The 15,681-nt window shown below is 28.6% G+C and overlaps 4 protein-coding genes across 4 annotated transcripts; 2 read left to right on the forward strand and 2 right to left on the reverse strand.

Annotated features, from left to right (window-relative positions):
* Positions 1–3,903: 3,903 nt before the first annotated feature.
* Positions 3,904–6,522, reverse strand: Ada (N6-Methyl-AMP deaminase). Its single transcript, XM_070294302.1, has 7 exons — positions 6,399–6,522; positions 6,156–6,286; positions 5,863–6,054; positions 5,476–5,713; positions 5,264–5,399; positions 5,036–5,136; positions 3,904–4,965 (listed from the first exon to the last, which is right to left on the reverse strand). The coding sequence occupies exons 1-7, from the start codon at positions 6,435–6,437 to the stop codon at positions 4,786–4,788; spliced, it is 1,017 nt and encodes a 338-aa protein (XP_070150403.1). The 5' UTR covers positions 6,438–6,522; the 3' UTR covers positions 3,904–4,785.
* A 267-nt stretch (positions 6,523–6,789) lies between these two features.
* Positions 6,790–9,046, forward strand: Psmg1 (Proteasome assembly chaperone 1). Its single transcript, XM_070294470.1, has 5 exons — positions 6,790–7,063; positions 7,159–7,238; positions 7,315–7,478; positions 7,562–7,754; positions 7,860–9,046. Exons 1-5 carry the CDS (start codon positions 6,966–6,968, stop codon positions 8,042–8,044), a joined length of 720 nt encoding a protein of 239 aa, XP_070150571.1. The 5' UTR covers positions 6,790–6,965; the 3' UTR covers positions 8,045–9,046.
* Cyck (cyclin K) lies at positions 7,945–10,523 on the reverse strand. The gene is made up of 7 exons (XM_070294469.1): positions 9,940–10,523; positions 9,689–9,820; positions 9,506–9,611; positions 9,340–9,397; positions 9,087–9,259; positions 8,859–9,005; positions 7,945–8,762 (listed from the first exon to the last, which is right to left on the reverse strand). The coding sequence occupies exons 1-7, from the start codon at positions 10,156–10,158 to the stop codon at positions 8,359–8,361; spliced, it is 1,239 nt and encodes a 412-aa protein (XP_070150570.1). The 5' UTR covers positions 10,159–10,523; the 3' UTR covers positions 7,945–8,358.
* A 330-nt stretch (positions 10,524–10,853) lies between these two features.
* Positions 10,854–15,456, forward strand: LOC138932146 (ribosomal protein S6 kinase 2 beta). The gene is made up of 13 exons (XM_070293707.1): positions 10,854–11,091; positions 11,256–11,450; positions 11,596–11,677; positions 11,759–11,919; positions 12,067–12,173; positions 12,276–12,453; positions 12,558–12,723; positions 12,834–12,986; positions 13,108–13,373; positions 13,463–13,711; positions 13,890–14,128; positions 14,215–14,476; positions 14,673–15,456. Exons 1-13 carry the CDS (start codon positions 11,038–11,040, stop codon positions 14,799–14,801), a joined length of 2,241 nt encoding a protein of 746 aa, XP_070149808.1. The 5' UTR covers positions 10,854–11,037; the 3' UTR covers positions 14,802–15,456.
* Positions 15,457–15,681: the final 225 nt, after the last annotated feature.

Raw genomic sequence — 15,681 nt, forward strand, 5'->3', positions numbered from 1 at the left:
GATAAACGAAAGTTTAAATAAACTGAATTACACAGACTCCTACTTTTATTTTTATTTTTACTTTTATTTTATTATTATTATTATGTATCACGATATGCAATATATAATGATATATCGATCCCTTAATCTCGTACTGCATTCGTTGAATTATGACAGCATTAGAAATGTGAAATAACGAAATTTTTTACGAGTTATGGAAATAAATTAGTTTTTTCGTGTATATTATTCATGCACTTGATATATATAGAATGTCTATAAAATATATCAAATATTTTTCAGTTTCTAGATTCTAGATTAATAAATACACATATAGTTACAAATCGCTTATTATAAAGTTTGCTTTCGCCAGAAATAAAAATGAAATCCATGAGATTGAATTATATGTTTGTTTACTAATAAAAAAGGATAATAAAACAAAGAACAAAGTTTTGATATATTTTATCAATCTGTATTATCAAACGCAAGTAATAAACGAATAAAATTAATGTTATTTGCAAGAGAAAAGTTTACATTTCTCACTTCTAATAACATGTGTCATAATATTGTACAATAATTATAGAGAAAAAAGGAATAGTTTAAAATTAATAAATTTATAATGTGATATTAGATACAGATTGATAAATATAACAACTATAAGTGTATATATGAGTATAATTATAAATGATTAGAGATTTTTGTGAATAATATACAGGTTGTCCGGCGTCAATCGCATCACCGGTCGTGTGCAGATAACGCAGATGAAATCGAGAAGAAAAGTCCTTTACCATTTTTTTCTATAACACTTAATAAAAGAGTTATTATCGAGTAAAGTCTAGGCAATCAGCGCCGATCTTTAGCCGGGCGCACGTCGGTGAGCCGCGCGCTGTGAAGTGTGCAGCGGCGCACACTATCAGATGCGTGGCTCACCGACGTGCGCCCGGCTAAAGATCGACGCTGATTGCCTAGACTTTACTCGATAATAACTCTTTTATTAAGTGTTATAGAAAAAAATGGTAAAGGACTTTTCTTCTCGATTTCATCTGCTTTACCTGCACACGACCGGTGATGCGATTGACGCCGAACACCCTGTATATACATTTTTCCAACTATTTTGTTTTTATATATAATAAATGTAAAACGAAAAATGTCCTATATCCGATATCTTTTTAAATTTTTTTAATTGTTCATCATTGCGAAACACCTTTTGGACATTCAATGTTTTTGTGTATAGAATAAGATATATTATTTTTTTTAAATGTGCATATCCTCTTATTCAGATAATACTGCAATTTAAATTATTCATCTCATGATAATGATAGAATTTTATCATCGAAGTATGTGTAATCAGGATATATAATTATATAACACATAATGTAATCGTTTTTATTTTCTTTTTAAATTAAATTCTATAATAAATCAAATTCTAAATGTATAAATTAAGAAAACTGAATGCACACATGTCCAATTCGGCACAGTTTTATAAAAGTCTAGTAATTCAGACAAAAATAATGGTATATATAATTATTGACATTAAATTACATTTCGTAAATTGCTATCATTTTGAGATTTATTATAGAAGATATTAAATATTGTGAATATTTTAATTGTTATGCTTGATTATAGTTTTTGTTTCTCTCTATTGCTATTATTATTGCTAAATATATTCTCATTTATATTTTTTTCGTATACAAAAATCTGATTATTATGTTAAAAACGGAAATAGAAATATATTGCTAAAGTTATTGGAATTAAAGTTGTTATAATTAAAATTTTTTTAATAACATCTAAAGTATGTTGCTAAAGTTATTGGAATTAAACTTGGTAAAAAAATTAAATTTTTTTAAAATAATAATACTAGCAATATCTTTTAAATATATGTTTAATATTCTCTACAATATCTTGATTAAAAGCATTCAATCAAATATATTTGATCAAATGACTACACTACACAAATGAAAAATGACATTCGAATATATAATCAGATAATTAAGTTTTAAGAGAGTGATTCATAAAAGTTTGTATATTAAATCATCAAAACTTATATTTATAATGACGTTATTTTCCCACTGAAGTTTGATATCTTTAATTTAATGACATGATCTTCCAACATATTTGCCAATTTTATTCGATTAACAAGTGAGAAAATATCGACCTGTCTTAAAATTTTGATTATCTTACCAAGTAGAATCAATGTAATTATTATTATTAATTTATCTTGAAATTAAAGGATGTTTTTATTGTTCTCATTGTTTCATATATATTAATGAGAAGTTTCAAAAAGAAACACACATTGAAATAACATTTGGTAATTACCATAAAAATTGTGAAATCGACTGTGTTTAACAAGATTTTGTATGAGGCACATACAATATTAATTTTTTAATTCAATTAACGTATATATATATCCATATCATTGCAGATCTGAATATAGAAAATATATAATGGATTTAGAGTTTTATAACATAAATATATATAAATTTATAATATGCATTATATATGTATATAAAAATTTGTATGTATATGTGTGTTGGAAATGTACTACTAGTATGAAAAATAATATTACATGAAATTTTTCAAAACATAAAATCCAATGCAAAATATAGATATACATAGATACATATGAGTATTATGTTTCATATATGACATCAAGTATCTTATAAAAAATAGCTATAAAGATCTATATATAATATTTGCTAATATATATATATATATATATAAAATGCAATCTCTTGTCATAATTATATAATCGTGAGCTATACTTAGCAATGATAAAATATCAGAATCTAAAATAATGACGAAACAATAGCGAAAATCGAATGAGTTAAAGAACTCAAATACAAAAATAAAATCTAATTTTCTGAAACTCGATATATGATACTGCAGTGAATAAATTCTAAAAAATACCCACATTTTATATATGAGATAAAGTTTTACCAAAAAAATTGTATAAATTAAATTAAATATTAAATATTAGCTTTTAAAATTTTAAGTTATGTTAAATTAATAATAATTAATTATGTTTTTATAAGTTTTATGCTTTTTAAGCTGTATTATGATTATATTAGCATCGTATTTTTTGTACTAAGTTTAATGATAAGAAGAGTTTCCATAACTCGAATTATAGTATGAGTCAAATTATTTATACAAAGCATATTTTCCTTCATATAATTATTATATTATATATAAATATATATTATATTATATATATGCATAGAGAACAAAATGTGAAATATTTTTTATTTTTTTATGAAAACACTTTGATTTTATTGTTGATATTCAACTATATGAAATATTTGAAATAGAAAATTAAATATCATTCTTTATATGCTGCATGCTTATACACTGCTGCAGAGATCAATCAATTTTCCCATAATTCGCTTCTGTTTTCTGTCAATCTTATATTCTGCTATTTTGGTTGTTGCTCAGTCTAATAAATCTTAGCTATAGATGATTTTAATATCTTATTATCATAGATATATCTGAAGAGTCAGCATAGTTAAAAAGAATTGTCTTTAACAAAACTAAGCATAGTTAGTTGGATTTTAATATTAACATGTTCACAATTTGAAAAGAGAGAAATTTTCATTTTGTTTCTCTCTCTCCATTCTGCCAAGCCTGTTATATTATGGGAGATCTTTAAATCTAGGTTTATAATATGGAGAGAAACAAAACTATTCTAAATATAAATATCAAATATTTATTCCTATTCAAAATACGTTAGGTACTTGCTACTACCTGAGAAAAAAATGTAGTTACAAAAAATATCTTTTGTATATAAAAATATTATAAATAAATATATATATATCAATAATAAAATTATCATTACATATTATATAGTATAACATCTATTACTATAAATTGTTACAATGTGATAACAAATAATAATTAAATCACGAAATAACATTGAATCAAATCTTTGTCGTTCTTCGTTTTATTTTATCGAGACTCAACATATGTGTAAATGATTTATAAAAAGGGTTAGGGAACATTAACTGTAATATTATTGAAGCATCAACGGTGAAATACTCGAAATTGTGTTTTTAGTACCGAGAAAATTTTAATTCGCAGTTTTTGATATGAAAATGTGATATGCACAATAGAAAAACTAGCAAATAAATACTTTTAAGAATATGATAAAAAATTATATTAAGGTCATGAAAAAGCGCGCTAAGCGATTGTTAAGGACATTACTATGCGGCGATATATCCAGTTTCTAATTATTATTGATTCTTCAATCATTGCAAAAGACATATTATACTTATAGGTATATCGAATAATTATCATAAAAATATTGTAAATATATAATATGGAGAGAAACAAGATGGCATACTAATAATGTTAAATGAATATAGTCTTCATATATAAATAAAAAATTAATTATTGTATGTGAATGTATGTAAACACATACAATGGCCGACATTATGAATAAAATTGATGTTACTTTTATATGTATCATCTTGAATATTAGAATAGATGCATTGCATCTCTTTCTTTTTATTAGAAATTGTTCTTATTTTAACTGAGAAACTGTCTAAATGTCTAAAATATTATTAAAGGAAATACACACACACACACACACACACACACACACACACACACACACACACACACACACACACACACACACACACACACACACACACACACACACACACACACACACACACACACACACACACACACACACACACACACACACACACACACACACACACACACACACACATACACACAGACACGTATGCGCAGATAATAAAGAAGCATTTGATGTCAGTTAAAACCAAAGCAAAATAAAAAAAAAACGTACTAAATATGAAAACTCTCAATTATTGACGATAAACTTCTTTTTTCTTCTGCATTTGCAAAACTGTATTGTACAGATAATATAGACAATTTCTTAAGCTGTTCTTTTCCGATATTAAAAACAGAGCTTAATAACTGCAATTCCTCTGACAAACATGTATCGAAAACACCTTTGTCATCGGTCTAAAAAAAATAATGTATGTAATGTTATTGAAGTCTCAGGAATATGTCTTAAACTCTTTTTCATACTCACTCCAATTGTTATAGGATGTCCAGCTTCGTATAAATATTTAAATTGATGAGATGCATAGGACGGTACTGTTTTACATTTCACATTTGATGTCAAGCATAATTCTAAACAAAAGGAAAAAAACGCAAAAAAGAAAAAGAGCAAATACTACTGATATCTATGAAAAAAAATTATATATATATGTATAAAAAAATTATAAATTATAATGTGATGCTATCACAAATCTCTTACCAACAGGAATTTTGGATTTCAATAACATATCAAACAATTGCTTAGAACCTTGCAAGCTAGGATGGACGCAAGTGCAATGTCCCAATCGATTGGGTTTAAATTTTAATATATCATCTATTTCCATTTCATTTGGTACCTGTGTAAATACATTACTTATGTATACTATTATATCTATTAATATATAAGGAGATTAATGTACAATTAATATTCACCTCTGCACAATGAGCTGCGATTTTAAGTCCTGCTTTCCTAGACATTTCTAATAATTCTAAAAATGAATAGCTCACAGTTGGATCACCGCTAAGATCGATACCGACAATGTATTCTGGGTATTTCTTCATAAACTCTATCGTAAGATTAATATTTTCTCTTGCAGATTCGTAGCCTTGTTTTCGATTAATTGATATCAATAGCTTTACAAGAATCTGTGGAAACTGCGATTTGGATGTTCTGTGAATAATATATATCAGACATCAATTTATTAATTTTACTTCCAAAAAAAAGATCAAAAATATACCATATAGAAATAAAAATTTAAATTAAGATCTATTTACGTACGAGCTTTTAGTATATATTATGAGATTAATATACTTATTTACTCGAAAGCTTTGATTATTGCCTCAAGATATTCTGTTTTCGTCATTGAATCCTTTACAGCACGAGGTGTGCTTCTCAATTCTAAATAGATCACGTTATCCTCGTGAAACTCTTTTATCACATCGCAAGTAGCAATAAATACAGCCTGTGGTGTAATTGTTAGCGCATGTGCTATATCAAATACTTTAAAACATCTAGAAAACAGATATTATTTTTATGTTCTGTTAACATATTATTTATCAAACAAATTACATTAAAATTACAAGATAAGTATAATAATGAGAAATATTCATACTCGCTTAAGGATGAAAAATTAGTGGTATTCATAAAAGCTTGATCACATAGAGCAACATTTGAATCTTGCATTTTGTATAATTTTTGCAGGGTATTCATACTTAATGAACCGTTTAAATGTGCATGGAGTTCCTAATAAACGACATTATTTAACTTCGGCATATCAAAATATAAAACTATATAAAATATAAAGGAAGAGTCTTTTCTATAATTTTAGCGTCGCTTAAACTTGAGAAATGCGTACCATTTTAGGTAATCTTCGACAGAAATCCTGCATATCCATTGTAGTGAAACGTTTTCCAATATCTTTCTTCGCATACAACTTTTTAAAAAATATTCTATAGTTTTGTAAAAGACTAATATTTTCCCGCTGCATAAACAACTACAAATCATTCGTATCGTTTCGTATTTTATTATGCTAAAGCTGGTATTAGATTACGCATTGAAAATTGAAGATTGGAGTTTGACCAATCAGAGTAAAAGGAACTAAAATTTCTTTGTTCTGATTGGTCAAACTTCAATCTTCAATTTTCAATCTATGGTTTTATCTATATTCAATATATCTATGGCGTTCGCCGAGAGAAATGCACACGTACGCATGCGCAAAAAGTACAGATAATTCATCTACAAAAAACAGACAAAATAATTTGTGCTGATCACGGTATTGTCAAAGTAGGATCGGTACTATCTATCAGTAGACATTTTGTAATAATGTAAAAAAAGCATAAAAGACTAAAGTTTATGTGATTTAAACAATAATATAAATCATAATTAGATATATTTTTTTTTTCTATAAAAGATTTAATTTAAAATGGCTAGTCATTTTGGGGAAGTAATATTTCCATCATCACGAGCATTTTGGGATGACGAAGACGAATATGAACCTGATGAGAACTTAGAACATTGTCTGTAAGTTGAAATTATGATGCAGACGTATTATTACATAACTGCTGAGTATACTTGAGTTTTTATTATTGCAAAATAAAATAATCAATCGATTTTAGGAAATTACGTGTTTGCTGGCTAAAAAATAAGCCAGAACATATGCAAAAATTCATCATAATAGAGGGAGATCCATTAATTCGTAATAATCTCTTTTGCAATATTAACAATATTTTCTATTGACGTGTTTTTAATTGTTAAACTAATTGATGTTTTAGCTTTTGTAAAACAATGCTTATGTCGTAATGCAGAAGAAGTATGCATCATTGAAAATGAAAATCAAAAAAAAGTTTCTGTCATCTATCACATTGATAAACAAATATATTTGTGTATAATTTTACCACAGTTTAATATAAAAAATGCAGGGACATTTGTAAACCAGGTAAATTGTTAACTATAATATTCATCTATATTATTTTTAATATATATTTTAATACTAAAGAATATGTATCTACATTTTTATAGATATCTGACTTATTATTAACCGCAGAGAGCACAACTTCAATAGTGTGCCGTCACATATCACAGTTTCAGAGTACAAATGTTCCAGAAATTCCATCATTTTTAAGAATGTTAGCTACCAAAAATGCAAATGTTTCCAAGTATAAAATTGAACCATTAGAACAACCAAATATTGTATTTGGAGTTGGCGCAGGAGGTTGGTATTTACATAATATTTACCTAAAGTATATACATAAAATATATATTAGATGTAAAGGACATTCTATGAAAGTTGATGAAATTCATTATCTATTTGTTTCAGTTTTGTCTTATGCTGAACTTACAGACATTTCAGCCAAATTATATGTACTATATATCGACAATTTTGTACTGGATTCCAAGTGTGCAGAACCGCTTTTACAAATTTTAACTAATGAAATAGATCGTAAATTACAGCTTCCCAAACTTACAGAAAATTTCTTTAGTAAAGGAAACCTTTACATGTAAAATGTTCTATTTTGTCATTCTTTCCTGTACATAATTTTTAAACTAATTAGATATAAACCGAATATTAATTCTCTTTGATATATATTGATGATATAAACAAAAATAAAATTATAGAGGAAACAGTTTTGTTCACAGTAGAAAAAAAGTTTATAAGTACATATGTGTAATAACAGTAAATATAAAAGTACAACATATATACAAAATTTACAATTAAACTAATAATATATTCTGCTACTTCTTTTTTTGCTATTAATTAAAATAATAATATTCAAGTCGATACAATTTTTATTGAATGCATAATATATTGCCTTTTGTTATGGCTGCGGCGGATAATAGTTGCGTGGTGGTGCGGTAGGAATTGGATTATTCGCTGGGAAATATGACGCGTTTGTTGGATAAGAATATGGTTGAAAACCAGTTTGATTAGCAGCCGGTGTGGGTGGTGGCGTAGGACGAATGGGAGCGGAGGATCCAATGTGATGCATTGTTGATACAATATGATTCATTGTATTCACAGGAGGAGGTGGAACTGAAACGTTTGCAGGTGGAAATGCCGGCGGATAATTTGTATTATTAGATGGTGCAAAATTCGTTGGATATGTAGGAAAATGTGTTGTTGAAGTATCTATTGGTTTTATCGTATCCACGATGTCTGTGGTTGGACATCCGTTTGCAGAGACCACTGGTGTTTCTATCTTAGAAGACTTTCCAGGCGTCACTATAGTACAGTCGTCAATCATTTATTAATTTTTAAATATGCGCTAACGCACATTACATGCTTTTATCAACTTGACTAAACATATTTACTACTTACCATTTGGTGTATTAGATGCAGATTCTATAGCAGTGGTAGTAACAGGTCGTTCTCTACACACCTCGCTAGATGGTATCATGGGTGGCGAATCTGGCGGTTTTGTGTTATTAGCTTGTGAATATAAATCCAGAACTTGATGACAAATATCTAGAAATATACAACATATTAAACTATATAATTATAATAATAACAACAAAGCACTTTAAGATCAAAATTTTATAAATTTACCTTCTAAAAGATCCATAGTCACATCTTCAACAAACATATCCCACCAGCGTAAATGCTTGGCTTGTCTTCCAACCCAGTCCACCACTTCAAATTTACTTAGCTTTCCTGCCAAGTACATTAGAGCAACAGCTATTATTTCTGGTTCCCATTGTAGCGACAGAGTGGTACATAAACTATAAGAGAATATAAATCATTCTTATCATGTCAAATATTAGAATACCGAATAATAATTCATCATAAAATTATTATATACCTATCATTAACAAATGTCCAAGCCATTTGAACCATCTTTTGCAGTTTGTTTTTATCACCTACGTATGGAGAAAAAATTGTTTTAGAAATATCCACAAATTTCAATTTCATTAGCAAAATCTAATGAGTCTCGTACAATTTTATAATATACACAATATATAGATTACCTTTAAGACACTTGGCATATTTCAATAAATAGCTATATGGGTGTTCAACTTGCAGATCAAATTTAATAGTTTGCAACAAAATTCTTTCCAAAGTTAAGACTTCTTCCTGTCAATAATAATTAAATATATATATACTTTTGCTGATATGATGCAGTATTTTTTTTTTTACGATAAATAACTTACTTTAGGATCTTCTCCAAATGTCATAAACTTCTGTTCGGACACTAAAGTCTTAGCCGTCCGTATAATATCCTTACATTTTTTTGGAGTTTCTTCAACTTTCCCGGCTAAGAGTAAACAGCAACAAGCTGTTACCTATATATCGCGGTGATACAATTAGTACACGATACAATTGAAGATTGTTAACATACATATATATATATATATATATATATATATATATATATATATATGTCACTTGTAAATATACTTACATATCGTGGAAAATTTTTAAATGAATGAAACATGTAGAATCGGTGGAAATAAACGACACCCGTTGCCATTGTATTATAACCTAAATCCATCTTTGTACCAGTGTCAATTATGAAACGTGCACCTTCTTTTCGATATCTACATTCTGTCTCGTAATCAATACCATCCTGAATAGACGGTGTATTGCGTAGCTCCTTCTTTTCATAGTACCAGCACGGCATGATTAAATCACTTCCAATGTAGGAGACTTCAATGTATATTAATACATATACATTGCAAATATACACTTTCAGGTTATTCGAAATATAATCACGTTAAAACAACACCAAGTGAAATTGATGTATACTATAATTGATATATTAATTGCGTATACAATTAATATTTAATTTGTTAGTTTGTGTAACGGTATAAATCTTTAGCGATGTCCGACATATACCGGCATTTCTTTGATATACTCATTCGAGGAATAATTTAATAACAATTTGCTTTACTTTCCAAGTTAAACACACTATTTAAATTGATTATTATAGCGTATCAAACACATTTACGCAAATAAAAATGCACATCTACACATGTACGAATTCATCTTCTGACACTCCATGAAGTACTTTCTCTCCCTATAATTCTATGAATATCGTATATAATCGTATTCTTAAGGTAAGATTACATTTGTACGACGTTATATTGGACATACCGGTAGACCATCGGAGAATTTGATAGGCCTTTATCGGGATTCTAGTAATTCACCATCCGATAGCCAATCAGTATATCTGACATTTCGTCCAATTTCGTCGCATGAATGTAATCTCATCCGGATTGTAGGGCTACGTCATCGATCCATACCGCTATGTATATATTTAGTTGAATATATATATATATATATTTCTATATGTGGTTATACATGTGCGTTAATGGTGGTTAGTAGTTAACCGCGAATTCCTTCCGAGTTGATATCAAATGCCAATTATAACTAATGAAGTTGTCTTCGTCAAATAAACTAAATACCCATATATCTTAGTAACAGCGTTACGAAATAATAAGTGTTTTATAAAAATCTTTGTGTGTACAATTCCGAAAAAATAAACGGAACTTCAGATATAATGCCGTTGGCAACTCTAACGGCTCCTTGGACCGAGCACCGCGTAAATGAGAAGGTAAAATTGATTAATCTTTCTTCTTGATACAATATATAACTTTTTCTGACGTATGCGATTTGAAAAGTTTTATCTTTTTTTTTAAACATATTTCTCTACTTCATTTCAACATTTAATACACATTTTATAATATATACCTTTATTTTGTACTTATTGCTCTTTAGCAAAGTACGGAGATTCTTCCAGCCGAAAATCAGGAAGAAACAATGATTACTCAAGGAAATTTAATTGAAAGATCGAATGGTTGCTCAGAGTCTCATGAAATTGAGGTACGTGATATGGTACGAGAGGGTTACGAGAAAGCCGAACCTTCTCACTTTGAACTATTGAAAGTTCTCGGTCAAGGTTCCTTTGGCAAGGTAAGAATAACGTGTGTGTATATGTGTGTGTATGTGTGTATTAATATATATTTAAATATTTTTGCAATAAAACGATTACTTTGCATATATATATATATATATATATATATATATATAATTTGATTTAATTTTTAATTATTTATAGGTATTTTTAGTAAGAAAGGTTGTTGGAAAAGACAATGGTACACTATATGCTATGAAAGTCTTAAGAAAGGCAACATTAAAAGGTACTTGAAGATACTATTAAATATTGGCAAATATTATTGATTATTATAATTATTTCATTATGCATTTGTCTTCTTTTCTAGTTCGTGATAGAGTTAGAACTAAAATGGAAAGAAATATATTGGTTGATGTGGAACACCCATTTATTGTCCGATTGCACTATGCATTTCAAACAGAAGGAAAACTCTATTTAATTCTAGATTTTTTAAGGGGGGGTGATCTCTTTTCCAGATTATCCAAAGAGGTAATTGTTAATAACTAAATATATCATTGCCTTGTTCTGATAAAAAAAAATCAAACCGAAGTATTTTATATTACAAGAAAATGCAATAATTGTTTTGATAAAAAATAATATGTATATTCATAATTATGAATTTAATTATTGTTTCAGGTAATGTTTACCGAAGATGATGTTAAGTTTTATTTGGCCGAACTAGCACTTGCTCTGGATCATATACATAAACTCGGAATTATTTATCGAGATCTCAAGCCCGAAAAGTTTGTATTCATTCATGGTATACTGCAATTTGTATATGTCTCTTTAATATAGATGTCCATTATTAGTGTATTTGATTAATTTTCTCTTTTTCTATAAAATAGTATTTTGTTGGATACAGAAGGCCACATATCTTTGACAGATTTTGGCTTAAGCAAACAACCTTTGGATGATTCAAAAGCGTATTCATTTTGTGGCACTGTTGAATATATGGCGCCAGAAATTGTTAACAGAAAAGGGCATACTTTTACATCAGATTGGTGGAGTTTTGGTGTTTTAATGGTTAGATTTTATATATGCCATTTGGAGATTGATGCAAGTAATGAGAACTAGATATTAAAAGAAATTAAAGACACTTGTAATACATGATACTTCAATATTTTCAGTTTGAAATGCTGACAGGTGCTCTTCCATTTCAAGGTGCAAACCGTAAAGAAACAATGACGCAAATCTTGAAAGCTAAACTTGGAATGCCACATAATCTTTCGCCAGAAGCACAAGCACTTTTGAGGGTATTGTTCAAGAGGAATCCGGTGAATCGTCTTGGTTCTGGTAATGTAAAAAATCTATTATTTTAATATTTTGTATAAGAAAATAACTTCTAGCTTTGAATAACATATATGTATGTAGAATAACTTTTATATAAATCTTTCTATTTCTAGGTGGAGTAGAAGAAATTAAAGGTCATATTTTCTTTGCTACTATTGATTGGGATGCTCTTTACAAGAAAGTGATAAGACCGCCGTTTAAACCAGCTGTTAGGGAAGATGATGCGTTTTACTTCGATAATGAATTCACCTGTAAAACACCTAAAGGTGACCGATCCTCCTTCTTAAAAACAGAAGAAAAAGGAAGAACAGTGGAGTAAACTCAAATTAATAATAATTAAACATGGGTTCTGATATTCTTGTGAAAGAAATTTTTGCATTTTTTCAGATTCTCCAGGGGTACCACCTAGTGCAACTGCTCACGAATTATTTCGCGGATTTAGTTTTGTTGCACCCTGTTTGCTTACGGATGTGGATCATGCTAAACTTTCGGAAAGCAAAAACTACGATAGCATCAGCGTTACTTTTCCATCTTATGTTAATTCCGTTTCTATAACTGATGAATACGAATTCAAACACGAAATTGGCAAAGGAAGCTACAGCGTGGTTTATTTAGCTGTCCATATAGCATCCAAAATGGAGTATGCTGTGAAGGTAATATCTTGTGCAAAATTGAAATGAAATACATTTCTTTAAAATTACACAGGAAATAAAAAAAAATTAAATAAAACTGAATAAAATAGGTGATTGAAAAATCAAAACGAGATCCGACGGAAGAGATAGAAATTTTATTACGATATGGTAGACATCCTCATATCGTAACATTGAAAGCTGTTCATGAAGACGACAAACGAGTATATCTCGTATTGGAACTTCTGCGCGGTGGTGAACTTCTTGATCGTTTGCTACAGAGACGAAACTTTACGGAACGGGAAGCCGCCGAAGTCATTCACACTATTACAAATGTAGTACATTATCTTCACGAAAACGGGGTAAGTTGTAATCTTCAAAATACGAGTTTTAATAAACAATTATATATATATATATATATATATATATATATATATATATATATATATATATATAATATATATTAATTGATATGCACATCTATATATAAGATGAAACGATACATTATTATTGCATTAAAAGAAAGAACAAAAAAAATAGGTCGTTCATAGAGATTTGAAGCCATCGAATATTCTATATGCAAAACCTGGTGGTGATCCAACAACACTTTGTATATGTGATTTTGGCTTTGCGAAACAATTACGAGCGGAAAACGGTTTATTAATGACGCCTTGTTATACTGCAAACTTTGTAGCGCCCGAAGTGCTGAAACGCCAAGGATATGATGCAGCATGTGACATTTGGTCACTTGGAGTTCTATTATATATTATGTTAGCAGGGTAATGGGAAAAAATTATTATGAAAGTCATTACTTATTATATGTAAGTTGATCGGAAACGATATAATTTTATCGCGCAACACGCAGGTACACGCCTTTCCGTAATAGCCCGGGAGACAGCGCGAGCGATATATTAGACCGAATTGGTCCAGGATATATAGATGTGGAAAGCGGAATATGGTGCCATATTTCGAACGAAGCTAAAGAGCTAGTTAAGAGGATGTTGCATGTAGATCCCAATCGAAGACCTACGGCAGCTTTTATTTTAAAATATCCATGGATTATAAATCGACATCGTATACCTCATAAAGTATTACCAGACGTTATTAAGGATCCACATAGTTTGAAGGTATAATATAAATGAGGTCGAAATATAAATATACCTATCACTTTTATTAAATATTTTGATTTTGTTAATCCTTCTCAAACTATTAAATGTCTCATCATTAATAATAGATATATAAGTTACACTATTTCTATACAAAATTTCTGACAAATCTATACAGATCTACAATCTATATTTTACAATAAATCTTATTTCTAAGATTGCAGTAGCAGCGACTTATAGAGCAATGGCAAGTAGTCCAAGATCACCACATATTGGTCCTGTGGTTATGTCCGAATTAGCACGTCGTAGAACACAAGGCAAAACTGCTGGACCCACTCAAGTTTAAACTCAATCTCTTGTATATGACAGATTCAACCTTTAAATTCAATATTTACTCAAAATGGAGAGATACATAGAATAACAAAGTTGTTTAAAGTACAAGCGATTTAAAATATTGAAAATAGTTCAAATTGTTGATATTGTGATTAATATCATCAATATGGAGAGTATACGAAGAATGTTTATGACAGAGAACCGAATGTGATATTTATTTATAATATTCCATATATTGTGTTTAATATATACTTATATATATATACACGCCTTTATTTGTCACATGTTGCCATGACTCAGGAAAGTGCAAACGATCGTGACAATAGCGGTCAGAAAAAATATGTACTTTCTTATATAATTATGTCTGAATCTTTTTTTTTTATTTGATTACCATATCATCATAGATATAGCATGAAGATGTAAAGTAATCATGTTGAAATAATAATCAATTATAATTCTCAAATAATCCGTAAATACTTAACAATATTGAAAGTATTTTGATGTATTATGTGTAAAATTTTATCTGTGCAATGTAGTTGGTTCAAATTAATTTTTTAACTACATGTATATCGAATAAGTGTCTTATATATTTCCGCCTAAGCTTATGACTTGTAATTTTAAAAAAGTTTCTGAAAATCCCAGTGTTTTTATGGACACGAGTTCTAAAAAAAAGATGTGATCGCGAAATCGCGCAAAATAAGATAAAATTATTTAATCATTGTTTAATTGTAATATATTTAGCTAATAATTTGTTAAATAAATTTAAACTTGTATAAATTGCACAATGGTTGTTATATATTTATACATATTAATGCTGTAAAAAAATAAAAGAATCATATATTTTTGGGGCAGTTTTTTTAATTTGTATTAGATTTTTTTGTACGTATATCATA

Source organism: Polyergus mexicanus, unplaced genomic scaffold (genome assembly GCF_030449975.1).
Source record: "Polyergus mexicanus isolate NDT 795.1 unplaced genomic scaffold, iyPolMexi1.0 SCAF_4, whole genome shotgun sequence".
Taxonomy (NCBI): Eukaryota; Metazoa; Arthropoda; class Insecta; order Hymenoptera; family Formicidae; genus Polyergus; species Polyergus mexicanus.

Excerpts from the sequence above, each read along its gene's own strand:
- Ada (XM_070294302.1), bottom strand. The coding sequence starts at position 6,437 with ATGGATATGCAGGATTTCTGTCGAAGATTACCTAAAATG. Across the intron at positions 5,400-5,475 it reads TCGCAGCTCATTGTGCAGAG|GTACCAAATGAAATGGAAAT; the intron begins GTGAATATTAAT and ends GTATTTACACAG. Across the intron at positions 4,966-5,035 it reads GACATCCTATAACAATTGGA|ACCGATGACAAAGGTGTTTT; the intron begins GTGAGTATGAAA and ends TATTTTTTTTAG.
- Psmg1 (XM_070294470.1), top strand. The coding sequence starts at position 6,966 with ATGGCTAGTCATTTTGGGGAAGTAATATTTCCATCATCACGAGCATTT. Across the intron at positions 7,239-7,314 it reads AGAGGGAGATCCATTAATTC|CTTTTGTAAAACAATGCTTA; the intron begins GTAATAATCTCT and ends TTGATGTTTTAG. Across the intron at positions 7,755-7,859 it reads ATTTGGAGTTGGCGCAGGAG|TTTTGTCTTATGCTGAACTT; the intron begins GTTGGTATTTAC and ends TATTTGTTTCAG.
- Cyck (XM_070294469.1), bottom strand. The coding sequence starts at position 10,158 with ATGCCGTGCTGGTACTATGAAAAGAAGGAGCTACGCAATACACCGTCT. Across the intron at positions 9,821-9,939 it reads TTAAAAATTTTCCACGATAT|GTAACAGCTTGTTGCTGTTT; the intron begins GTAAGTATATTT and ends CGCGATATATAG. Across the intron at positions 9,612-9,688 it reads CATTTGGAGAAGATCCTAAA|GAAGAAGTCTTAACTTTGGA; the intron begins GTAAGTTATTTA and ends TATTATTGACAG.
- LOC138932146 (XM_070293707.1), top strand. The coding sequence starts at position 11,038 with ATGCCGTTGGCAACTCTAACGGCTCCTTGGACCGAGCACCGCGTAAAT. Across the intron at positions 11,092-11,255 it reads AGCACCGCGTAAATGAGAAG|CAAAGTACGGAGATTCTTCC; the intron begins GTAAAATTGATT and ends ATTGCTCTTTAG. Across the intron at positions 12,987-13,107 it reads CACCTGTAAAACACCTAAAG|ATTCTCCAGGGGTACCACCT; the intron begins GTGACCGATCCT and ends GCATTTTTTCAG.